At 42.0% G+C, this 12,577-nt stretch overlaps 1 protein-coding gene across 5 annotated transcripts in view; it reads left to right on the forward strand.

Annotated features, from left to right (window-relative positions):
- BCAR3 (BCAR3 adaptor protein, NSP family member) overlaps positions 1-12,577 on the forward strand; it is a 130,540-nt gene that overhangs the window by 114,887 nt on the left and 3,076 nt on the right. For 4 of the 5 annotated variants that reach the window (XM_087447139.1, XM_087447130.1, XM_004420823.3 and 1 more), the window contains 3 exons: positions 1,749-1,920; positions 4,721-4,832; positions 10,780-10,992. In XM_087447139.1, the coding sequence (XP_087303265.1) occupies positions 1,749-1,920; positions 4,721-4,832; positions 10,780-10,992 (497 nt within the window). Of the gene's footprint in view, positions 1-1,748; positions 1,921-2,618; positions 4,560-4,720; positions 4,833-10,779; positions 10,993-12,577 lie in introns of those variants that run through there. The other variant, XM_087447166.1, reaches the window with a different exon arrangement.

A 12,577-nucleotide genomic window follows, 5' to 3' on the forward strand; every position in this document is an offset into this window, starting at 1 on the left:
TGCTACAGACCTGCCTGCTGGGTTGTTTCCCGTAGTGGTGTATGCAGGAGGTCTGAGGCAAATGTTGGTTGAATGAATGGATACAATTACCCAATTAACCGTTGATATAACGCCAGGTCTTAAAGGAGTCAAGAACCTGTCTTTTATTAAGAGCCATTAAAACATAGGAAAAAAACACGGAATAAAGAATAGATTGAATGCAACGTGGGAAGTTAGTTTACTATAGTTAAAAGAAACATCTAAAATGTTCAGTTCAGCCTTAACACTTTGCAAATGGGTAAAAAACTCTTTGATAAATACAACAGATAATAAAAATATAGTTTATGCTAGGATCCATTAATTAAGCAAGACAAGAAATCAAGAAAAGAGAGACAAACAGGCGAAATGGACCCAGAACAGAGGGAGAGATGTGCACAATGAGACAATTATAGTGACAACCTCTGTTTGCTAGGTGCCTGCCAGTGATGGGCACTAATTATTTTTACACCCACACACGGTCTCTATTTCTCACAACAACGCTTGTTCCCATTTTACAGATGAAGAAATCGAGGAGTGGAGCAGTCAGGTTACAGCCTAAGGTCCCACTGGGAGTAAGCACCATACGTACATATATGTACAAACACAGAGACGGCAGAGCTCATAACTTATTTAACAAACACTGGAGAAACTAGTAATGCCAGGCTCTAGATGAATCATGCCACCCTTGGTCAAGGAGAGCGAGAGAGAGACCAGCACACGTGGGCACAGAGAGAAGCAGCTAAGGAGTGACATCCTTAGCCGTGAACTTTCAGGACAAGGTGGCCCCAGTGTTTGAAAGGAGTGTTGTATTTTAGAAGCACAGCTGTGAATCGGGGCTTCACCTCCAGCACTTGTACCACAGCCTGGAAGAAATGTAATTGAGGCCATTCTGGCCCCATGCAGTCCACTCCCTGGCCCTGGTTTAGAGGGAAGGAGAGGGATTGCAGTCTGTGCTGCCTGCTACCAAGAAGGAGCCGCTCTGTGACCCCATTCATATTAGTCCCATTGTCATGTAGAGAAAAGATCACTCTGCTTCCTGTTCTGGGTCAGTGAGGTTGACCCGTGTAGTTCAGGATGAGAAAAGGGAGGATTGTTGGCAGATACAAGATTTCAATTTTGCTAGGGTCTGACCTTACAGGGAAGTTCCTGCTGGTCAGCTATTCAGTCTTTGTCCACATCACTGTTCACTTTCTGGCCTCTTGACCAGAGCCGTGGACACTCCATTCTTAGCTCATTCTTTCCTTTGTTCCGACACCCATATCATCTTCCTGGATCAGCATATTCTCTCATTTTTCTGTCCCTTCCATTCTGCAATCCTGGGGGCTCAGTGGAGGTGGCCCAGGGCTTCCTCAAGGAAGAGATCCCCCAGTGTGTTGGGGGACCTGGTGTCTCCTTGGACTTCTCATGGTGGCAGGTACAAGGAGCCACGCGCACTTCTGAGCAGGTTTGCCCAGGAGAGCCCTCTTCATGCCTCCGGGGCCAGGGCTGAACATGGCCCTGTTCTGGGGCTCCTGTCCTTTTTGACTCTGCATAGTGCATCCTCTGAGCCTCGCTCAGTCAGCCTGGTGGTCTCTCTCTTGAAATCGGCAACCACACCGTCTGAGCTGCCAGCACATCCCAGAGCAATAGCAGCAAATGGTGCAAAGCTAGTCCTTTTCCCGGCCGGTTTGGTTTCATTTCCTCCTAGTCCTGTTGGCCCTGGGCCTGATCACTGATCTCTTCCTTCTCAGACACAACACGATGGCCATCGGCATTGCAGTGGACATTCTGGGCTGCACGGGCACTTTGGAGGACCGAGCAGCCACCCTCAATAGGATTATCCAGGTGGCGGTGGAGCTGAAAGACTCCATGGGGGACCTCTATTCTTTCTCGGCCGTCATGAAAGCCCTGGAAATGCCGCAGGTAAATTTCCACTTGCTTTGTGCGGCCCTGCGGGCCTGTGTGTACTTAGTGTTCTGCAGAGTGGTCTGCAAACTTATGCTAGCAAATCATAGTCTCTTTTAGTCAATCTCGAAAGGTAAATTGAATCTTAGTGGAAGCTGCTTTGATTAGGGGGCGACCAAGAGCAGCATCCTCAGTATTTTGGCTCTGTTTTTAAAAACAGCGGATAATTGCTGACAGCTCACACTCTTCTCTTTGATGTACAAGAAGAGTCGTCCTCAAGAACAGTCGATGTTCCTGAAGAACCAATTAGGATAATACCTCTGGCTCAAGCGTGCTGCATAAGAAAGAGACTGCTTCTGTCTGGGTCACTGGGCATGCGGGCAGTTTGGGGTCCTGACTGGGAAACTGAGACATTTGGGGAGCTTATATCTGAGAATCCCTGGAGTGGTTTATCTCAAAGTATGCTCCTCAGGTCACCTCAAACAGACTCTCCTGTTAAAAAATTCAGATTCCTGGCCCATCTGCCCTATAGCCCCCTAATGAGAGTTTCTGAAATTGGGCACTTTGAATTTATCTTCTTTAACAGGCTGTTTTTAGGATGAGTGTCAAAACTGAAAACCTGTATTTAAAATCAAATGGACCTCATGGAGGAAAGTGGTCCTATTGTCTTGATTGCTCAGAGTTGGCTTTCCCCTTTCTGTCCTGCCACACCCTAGGTGCTTGGAGGACTTTGAATACAAGATGACAGTCCGGCAAACCCAGTCTGCAACCTGTAACACCAAAACCGCTGGTCATTCAGCTTGGCTGTTTCATAGCCACAGATTGTCTCTGAAATCCTGCTGGGTACTCACTGAAAACCCAACACTGCCACTGGGGAAGACGGCTACAGTCACGTGTCCTGCAAGTCAGGGCGTGTTAGGGACATAATTTCCTCGCATTAAAGCAAGGTCACCTTAAAAACAAGAAGCTGAACAACTCAATGCCTTCACTAGGAAATTTGAGGGGGGTCAATTCCAATTATAATATAATATTCCTAGAGCTTTCAAAACTCTTTAGATGCACTGGAATTTTGTAGGGTCGATATTTGAAATAAGCAAATTCATCCATATTTTAATGATATACTGTGTTTTATTAATAACAGGGGTTGTAATTTTTCATTCAGATGTCTTTAATTTGCATCACATTTATTTCCTCTTATCCAAAACTGCCTATAATTTTGGGGGCTGAGCCAACAGGCTGTGCATATACCCCTCCAGCCCAAAGCTTCCTCTGAGAATAGTAAAGGGGATGTTTTGTGGCATTATGTGGTTGCCGTTCATGACATCAAACTCAGAGGTTAGGGACTTATCCTAAAGCACCTGAATGTGCCTTTGTAGGTGGCTCCCTCCCCTCCAGCAGCGTCAGACTCTTCCCTCCTGGCACCTCAGCAATGAGGGGACATAGTCCTCCAGGGTATTTAGGGCCCTGGGGTGGGAAGTGGCAGACCCACGGAAAACCTGAGAATCACATCATTTCTGTGTGCCATCCACACTTGCCCCTATACTACCGCCGCGTGTGCCGCCTTCTCTTCTCAGCTTCTAGTATCGAGAGGGAGCATCCAGGAGATGGGCCTAGCCTGGCTGAGAGACAAGGGCTTCTTTCAGAAAGGCCGATGTGTCGGGGAGGGAGAAGAGAAGAAGAGGACTGTGAGAAGAGAGGGCAGCGTGGTGGGTGGCCAGAGGAAGATCAGCCCACATCCTTCCCTTCCCAGCAAATCTGCTGGTGCCGATCCCTTCTCACCTTCCTCTTAGAGGCCAAGGAAATGAATCTCAGCTCTGCCATTTACCAGCTGTGAAACCTTGAGCAAGTTACCTAATCTCTTCTGTTTTTTGATCTGTAAAACAAGGGCAAAATACCTGCCTCATAGAGCATTGTGAAGATTAAATGAAATTCCTCAAATCACTGACACAGCGCTGGTTCTCATTTGCTGAATATTAGTGCCCTTCCTTGCTTCCACGTTTCATGTAGAAAACTTCCGACTCAGGCTTGCTGGTTGTATGGTGTGAGTGGGGGACCATTTATCTTAGGATGTCAGAGTCAGTGGCATATGTTGATGTTGACTAAATTGTTCCAAAAGAAATTAAAAGGAATGAGTAGTGGCATCATGTGGTCTGGGCAATCTTCTACGTGTCTCAGACCTTATTACTTACGAGTAACATTAAAATGCTGTACATTACATTCCTATATCCTGACATTAGTATAACCTCTATGGACAGTTGGCAACTCCTATCAGAATTTAAAATACATGTATTCTTTGACACAGTAATTTCACTTCTGGAAATTTATCCTCCAGATATTTTCACACATGTACACATTTATAAAATATTAGGTAATTTTGTAATAGAAATATATTTTTAAAAATCTTATCTAGAGGAGACTAAACTATGGTTTATCCATAAAGTGGAACATTATGCAGAAGTTTAACAAAATAAGTCTGTTCTATGCTGTTTTATATGTAGCTATATGGAATGACTTCCAAGCAAGGAACAGAAAAATATGTAGTATGATACGCATTTACTTTAAAAGATGTGTGTGTATGTCTGTGTATAGACCCACACATACATAACAAGAAATTGATGAGAGGAGTGGTTTCTGGGATGAGCCATTAGAGCAATGCAGAATGGGGTGGGGGTGGGGAATTAGCTTTCCTCTGTGCTCTCCTTTCAACTGCTTTGACTTTTTTTTATCATGTGCATCTATCACCTATTCCAAAACTTAAGCAAAAAGGTAATTGAAAAAAGAGCCTTTTCCAAAATGATAACACCTTTCTTGCTTCCAGATCACAAGGTTAGAAAAAACGTGGACTGCCCTGCGGCACCAGTACACCCAAACTGCCATCCTCTATGAGAAACAGCTGAAGCCTTTCAGCAAAATCTTGCACGAAGGCAGAGGTGAGCACAGGGTCAGCGGAAGCGGGCCTGGTGGCTGCCCTGAATGTTAGGTTGTATCTGTTCTGGTTGGATCAAAGCATTGAGCAGGGCGTGTTATGAGGCCCCTAGCTAACTGCAGGATTGTTGATGAGTCATCAGGCTTTTATCAGATGACAATATCGCTTGTAGAAGGTCTGCAGTTACTGAAACAAGACACGGGCTACCAGTGACCTTTCTGTGCTTAACTTTTTTTTTTTTAATTATTTGTTTTATTGAGGTATAATGACATAACATTAGTTTCAGATGTGCAACATAAATTGTAAATGAGGTTGTTTTCTTAATTTCTCTTTCTGATAGTTCATTATTAGTGTATTAAAACACAAAAGATTTTTGTATATTGATTTTGTATTCTGCAACTTTACTGAATTTATTAGTTCTAACATTTTTTTGGTGGAATCTTTAGGGTTTTCAAGTATAAGGTCATGTCATCTGCAAATAGTGACAGTTTTACTTCTTCCTTTCCAATTTGGATATCTTTTATTTCTTTTCCTTCCTAATTGCTCTGGCTAGGACTTCCAATACTAGGTTGAATAAAAGTGGCAAGAGTGCACATCCTTATCTTCTTCCTGATCATAGAGGAAAAACTTTCCAGCTTTTCACCATTGAGTATAATGTTAGCTGTGCGTTTGTCATATATGACCTTTATTATGTTGACGTTCATTCCCTCTATACCCACTTTGTTGAGAGTTTTTTATCATAAATGGATGTTGAATTTTGTCAAATGATGTTTTTCCGTCTATTGAGATGATCATATGATTTTTATCCTTAACTTTGTTAATGTGGTGTATCACATTGATTGATTTGTGGATGTTGAACCATCCTTGCATCCCTGGAATTAATCCCACTTGATCATGGTATATCGTCCTTTTAATATATTGTTGAATTTGGTTTGTTAATATTTTGTTGAGGATTTTTGCATTTATTAGGGATATTGGCCTGTAATTTTCTTGTGGCATCTCTGTCTGGTTTTGGTATTAGGGTAATGCTGGCCTCATAAAATGAGTTTGGAAGTGTTCCCTCCACTTGTATTTTTTGGAAAAGTTTGAGAAGGATTGGTATTAATTCTTCTTTGAATGTTTGGTAGAATTCACCAGTGAAACCATGTGGTCCTGGACTTTTGTTTGTTGGGAGGTTTTTGATTACTGATTCAATCTCCTCACTAGTAGTTTGTTCAGATTTTCTGTTTCATCATGATTCAGTCTTGGTAGGTTGTAAGTTTCTAGGAATTTATCTATTTCTTCTAGGTTGTCAATTTATTGGTATATAATTGTTCATAGTAGTTTCTTATTATCCTTTGTATTTCTGTGGTATCAGTTGTAATGTCTCTTCTTTCATTTCTGATTTTATTTATTTGTGTCCTCTCTCTTTTTTCTTGGTGAGTCTGGCTAAAGCTTTGTCGATTTTGTTTATCTTTTCTAAGAACCAGCCCTTAGTTTCATTGATCTTTTCTATTGTCTCTTTAGTCTCTATTTCCACTCTGATCTTTGTTATTTCTTTCCTTCTATTAAATTTGGACTTTGTTTTTTCTTCTTTTTCTAGTTCCTTGAGGTGCAAAGTTAAGTTGTTTATTTGAGAGTTTTCTTGTTTATTGATATAGTCATTTATTGCTGTGAATGTCCCTCTTAGAACTGCTTTTGCTGCATCCCATAAGTTTTGGTATGTTGTAGTTCCATTTTCATTTGTCTCAAGGTATTTTTTTTTTTTTAATGTTAGTGTTGTCTTTAGAGCTTTTTATTTATTTATTTTTTTGTGAGGAATATTAGCCCTGAGCTAACATCCATGCCAATCCTCCTCTTTCTGCTGAGGAAGACCAGCCCTGAGGTAACATCTATTGCCAATCCTCCTCCTTTTTTTCCCCTTTTCTCCCCAAAGCCCCAGTAGATAGTTGTACGTCATAGTTGCACATCCCTCTAGTTGCTGTATGTGGGACGCCGCCTCAGCATGGCCAGACAAGCGGTGCGTCGGTGCGCACCAGGATCCGAACCTGGGCCACCAGTAGCAGAGCATGCGCACTTAACCGCTAAGCCATGGGGCCAGCCCCGTCAAGGTATTTTTTGACTTGTCTTTGACTTATTGGTTGTTCAGTAGCATGTTGTTTAATTTCCACATATTTGTGAATTTTCCAGTTTTCTTCTTGTAATTGATTTCTAGTTTCATACCATTGTGGTCAGAGAAAATACTTAATATTTCAATCCTCTTAAATTTATTAAGACTTGTTTTATGGCCTAACATATTCTCTATCCTGGAGAAACTTCCATATGTACTTGAGAAAATGTGTATTCTGTTGCTTTTGGATGTTCTGATGCTTTTAATGTTCTGTATATATCTGTTAAGTCCATCTGGTCTATAGTGTCATTTAAGGCTGATGTTTCCTTATTGTTTTCCTGTCTGGAATATCTATCCGTTGATGTAAGTGGGTTATTAAAGTCCACTACTATTATTGTATTGCTGTTTATTTCTCCTTTTAGGTCTGTTAATATTTCCTTCCTATATTTAGGTGCTCCTATGTTGGGTACATAAATATTTACAAATGTTATATCCTCTTGTTGGATTGACCCCTTTATCATTATGTAATGCTCTTCTTTATCTCTTATTACAGTCTTTGTTTTAAAGTTTATTTTGCCTGATATAAGTATAGCTACCCCAGCTTTCTTTTGGTTTCCATTTGCATGGAATATCTTTTTCCATCCCTTCACTTTCAGTCTGTGTGTGTCCTTACATCTGAAGTGAGTCTCTTGTAGGCAGCATATAGATGGGTCTTGTTTTTTAATCCATTCAGCCACTCTGTGTCTTTTGATTGGAGAATATAGTCCATTTACATTTAATGTAATTATTCATAGGTATGTACTTATTGCCATTTTGTTAATTGTTTTCTGGCTGTTTTGTAGTTCCTCTCTGTTCCTTTCTTTTTCTCTTGCTCTCTTCCTTTGTGGTCTGAAAATTTTCTTTAGTGGTATGCTTCGATTCCTTTCTCTTTATCTTTTGTGTATCTACTATAGGTTTTTGCTTTGTGGTTACCATGAGGCTTACATGTAACACTTTATATTTATAACAGTCTATTTTAAATTGATACTAACTTAAATTTGAATGCATTCTAAAGCTCTACATTTTTTACTCTCCCCCCTCACATTTATTGTTTTTGATATCACATTTTACATCTTTTTATCTTGTGTATCCCTTAAGTAATTATTGTAGTTATAGTTATTTTTACTGCTTTTTTCTTTTAATCTTCATTCTAGCTTTGTAAGTGATTAATCCACTACCTTTACTATATATTTACTTTTACCAGTGAGATTTATACTTTTATTATATATTTTCTTGTTACTAATTAGTGCTATTTCTTTTTAGCTTAAAGAAGTCCCTTTAACATTTCTTTTAAGTCTAGTTATTGGTGATTCACTTCTTTAGCTTTTGTTTATCTGGAAAATCCTCAATTCTGAATGATAACTTTGCCGGATAGGATATTCTTGGTTGGAAATTCTTTTCTATTAGCACTTGGAATATATAGTGCCTCTCCCTTCTCCTTTCTCATCTGCAAAGTTTCTGTTGAAAAATCTGCTAATAGTCTTATGGGGCTTCTCTTGTACATTACAAGTTGTTTTTCTCTTGCTGCTTTTAAGATTCTCTCCTTGTCCTTAACTTTTGACATTTCAATTGTAACATTTCTTGGTGTGAGTCTCCCTGGGGCTCATCTTGTATGGAACTCTCTGGGCTTCCTGTTTCCTTCAACAAGTTAGGGAAGTTTTTGCCATGATTTCTTCAAATAGGTTTTCTGCCCCTTTCTCTTTCTCTTCTTCTTCTGGGACCCCTATAATGCGAATGTTAGTCTGCGTGATGTCCCATAAGTCCCTTAAACTATCTTCACTTTTTTTCATTCTTTTTTCTTTTTGCTGCTCTGATTGGGTGAGTTCCACTGCCGTGTCCTTGAGTTCACTGATTCTTCTGCTTCATCTAGTCTGCTCTTGAACCCCTCTAGGGTATTTTTCAGTTTAATTATTGTATTCTTCAGCTCTGTGACTTCTACTTGGTACTTTCTTATATTTTCTATCTTTTTGTTCAAGTTCTCATGGTGCTCATCCATTCTTCCTCTGAGTTTGGTGAGCATCTTTGTGACCACTATTTTGAACTCTTTATTAGGTAAACTACTTATCTCTCTTTCATTAAGGTTTTTTTCTAACATTCTATCTTGTTCTTTTGTTTGAAACATATCCCTTTGTTTCTTCATTTTGCTTGGCTCTCTGTGTTTGTTTTCTCTGCATTATATGAAACAGCCACCTCTCCCAGTCTTGAAGGAGTGTAGGAGATGAACCTTATCGTTCAACCCTGCCCTAGCTCTTGGTCGTCTCTCAAACCTTTGTGATTATCAAACCAGCCTATTTTGTTTTTAATGACTCGTAGTAGTTGAGGGTGTGCCAAGACCTGTCAGTGTCCCAAAGGGGAGGATCTCAGTCAGCACCTAGATTCAGCCTAATTTGAAGCCAGACCCTTAGGCAGCAGCTTTTTAAAGTGTGAAAATATATGCAGTCCTGTGGGATCACAAGCATAAGCCCCACTGGCCACCAGAGCCAGACGATCTGGAGTTGCAAAAACAGAGGCTCCACATGAGTGTGTAGCTCCTTTCTGGGAGATACCAGCAAGCTGTATAAAGGTAGAGGGAGAGGGCAAAGATGGCATCCACCAGCCTCTGTTCCCTGAGAATACCTCTGCAGGCCCTAGATGTATGCCAAACTGGAAAGCTGCCCCTCAGGCCAAAGCTCCTGCACAAGCAAATAGGCCTCTTTCTCAGAAAGACTAGGGGTGTGTTTCAGTCTGCTGTCTGTGCAGTGCCCTGGGAGTGGTAGTCTGCCAATAACTGTCTTTCCAATTGTTACAGTCCGTGGGAGCCAGGTGATCAAGGGGCGTCCCTTGGATGGCAGCCACAAAACACAGGGCACCAGATGCATGTAAAAGCTCCCCTCCAGGAGATACTGGTGCTCTGGAGCATGGCAGAGGGAGAATGCAAAGATGGCACCCACTAGCTGGAATGAGGCAGAGGGAGAGTGTACAGAGGGCACCTGCCAGGGAAAGAAAAAGAGAGAAAAAAAAATGATGGTGCCCACCAGCTAGAGCGTGAAGATGGTGCCTGCCAGCTGGAACAAGGCAGAGAGAGAGCATATAGATGGTGCCCGCAGGAAAACAGGGAAGAAAAAGAAAAAAAAAAACCACCTAGCATTTAAGAAAAGAAAGATAATGCCCGCTGGCTAGAGTGAGGCAGAGGGAGAGCGTGAAGGTGCCTACCAGGCAGCAGCCTCTAAATTTGTGCTAAATTAAACGCCTCTCCCTCAGGCCACCGCTTTAAGATGAGTAAATGAGCCTCATTCACATAAAGTCTGAACACCTCTCAATCAGCTGCCTCTAGATCGAGTCCTTAAGCTGGTGAGTCCGAGCAGGTGAACCCTGTAAGAGCCGTTTCTCAGATCATTGTAGCCTTGTGGGTCTCGTGGACGCGAGCCCTGTTGGTTTTCAAAGCTAGATGTTTTGGGGGCTCATCTCTCAGGTGCAGGTCTTAAAAGTTGGGGTGCCCGATGTGGGGTTCAAACTCTCCACTCCTCAGGGAGAAGCTCCTGGTTTTGAGTTCCCTCCTGACTGTAGGTAGCTATACCGGGGATGGAGTTTGTGGCAAGATTGTGTCCCAGCCTCTCCTACCTACTTCAGTGTTGTCCTTCTCTCATTCTCCTGATGCATAAGAGTTGCTCAGATAGTTTTTAGGTTTTTTTTTCAGGTGAAGTTGTTCCATATTTAGCTTCACATTCAGTATGTCCATGGGAAGATATGAGCCCAGGATCCTCCTATGTCGCCATCTTGAACCAGAACTCTGTGCTTAACTTTGAAAAAATATGATATGGAAAACTTTACCCTTTTTTTTCAGAGTCCACATGTGTTCCCCCAAACAATGTTTCAGTCCCACTGCTGATGCCTCTTGTGACCTTAATGGAGCGCCAGGCTGTCACTTTTGAAGGAACTGACATGTGGGAAAAAAACGACGAAAGCTGTGAGATTATGCTGAACCATTTGGCAACAGCCCGACTCATGGCAGAGGCTGCAGACGGCTACCGGATGAATGCCGAGAGGATTCTGGAAGGTAAGAGCTGTTTTTTGTAAGCTGAGCTCTGCATAGTAATTGGAATGAAGAAATGAAAGAGCATGGATGCCCTTAGTTACAAAAAGACCAAGTAGAAAAAATTAGGGCATGGGAATTCCATTTCCTATATGATTGATCATTACTTCCTTCTAATTCCTAAATGACTCAAGGACCCTCTTTCTCCTTTCTTTTTATGTGCTCTGTTGTCAGTGGTATAGAATAAACAGAAAGGGTCAAGGAAGAATTGGTCAGCTTGCCTATCATTAGTCCCTCTAATGATCGCTCTTAGAAAAGGTGATGGGCCAACATGAGAAGATAGACTTCCACTTGAGTTCATTTATCTGCATTCCCGTTTCTTCCCAGTTACCCTGGGAAGTGGGTTCCCCTGCTCTTAGCATCAGAGGGTCCAATGGGGAAAAATACAAATCACAAGTACTTGGGTTTAGATTAAAGTGTTTCTTAAGGTGGGGGCTGGCCCAGTGACGCAAGCGGTTAAGTGCGTGTGCTCTGCTGCGGCGGCCCGGGGTTCACTGGTTCGGATCCCAGGCGTGCACCGACGCACTGCTTGGCAAGCCATGCTGTGGCGGCATCCCATATAAAGTGGAGGAAGATGGGCATGGATGTTAGCCCAGGGCCAGTCTTCCTCAGCAAAAAAAGAGGAGGATTGGCAGATGTTAGCACAGGGCTGATCTCCTCACAAAAAATAAAATAAAGTGTGAGGGGCCAGCCCGTGGCTTAGCGGTTAAGTGCGTGCACTTGGCTACTGGCAGCCTGGGTTCAGATCCCGGGCACACGCCGATGCACCGCTTCTCCAGCCATGCTGAGGCCGCATCCCACATACAGCAACTAGAAGGATGTGCAACTATGACATACAACTATCTACTGGGGCTTTGGGGAAAAAAAGGAGGAGGATTGCCAATAGATGTTAGCTCAGAGCTGGTCTTCCTCAGCAAAAAGAGGAGGATTAGCAGGGATGTTAGCTCAGGGCTGATCTTCTGCACAAAAAAAAAATAAATAAAAAATAAATAAAATAAAAAAGTGTGACTTAAGGAATGGCCAACTAGGCTGAAGAGGGAGGTTGGGTACAGGTGGAAAGGCCTTCCATGTAGGACTGTGGCTGAGGAAGAGCCAGTGAAGTGTTTTAAACATGGAAGGATGTCATCATATTGTCAGATTTATGTTTTAAATCTGGCATCTGTGGAGGAAGGCTGGAGGGCTGAAGGCTTGTAGGCAAAAAGACCATTTAAGAAGCAAGTACAAGAATGAGGGCTTTACCAAGGCAGTTAGCAGGGATAACTGTTTTCTCTTCCTCACTATAAAATTTTTAAAATTCTTCAGTTTTTTCCATAAGGTTAAGAACTGTATGAGGCAGGAGAGGCCTATTACTTCATACAAAAACAAAGTTATTGCTTCAGAACCAGAATTTGGGAATAAACAATTTGCAGTGTGTCCACTGTAGTTGTAAGCACCACATACTTGTTTCATTTTTTTCCTCAGGAAGTTCTCCAGGGTTGGCATTGTAGGACTCAAAACAATAAAAGCACATAATTCAATTCACCAGATATTAGAGTGTCTCCTTATACAA

The sequence above is a fragment of the Ceratotherium simum genome, chromosome 2 (genome assembly GCF_057802395.1).
Source record: "Ceratotherium simum simum isolate JZ-2026a chromosome 2, ASM5780239v1, whole genome shotgun sequence".
Classification (NCBI taxonomy): Eukaryota; Metazoa; Chordata; class Mammalia; order Perissodactyla; family Rhinocerotidae; genus Ceratotherium; species Ceratotherium simum.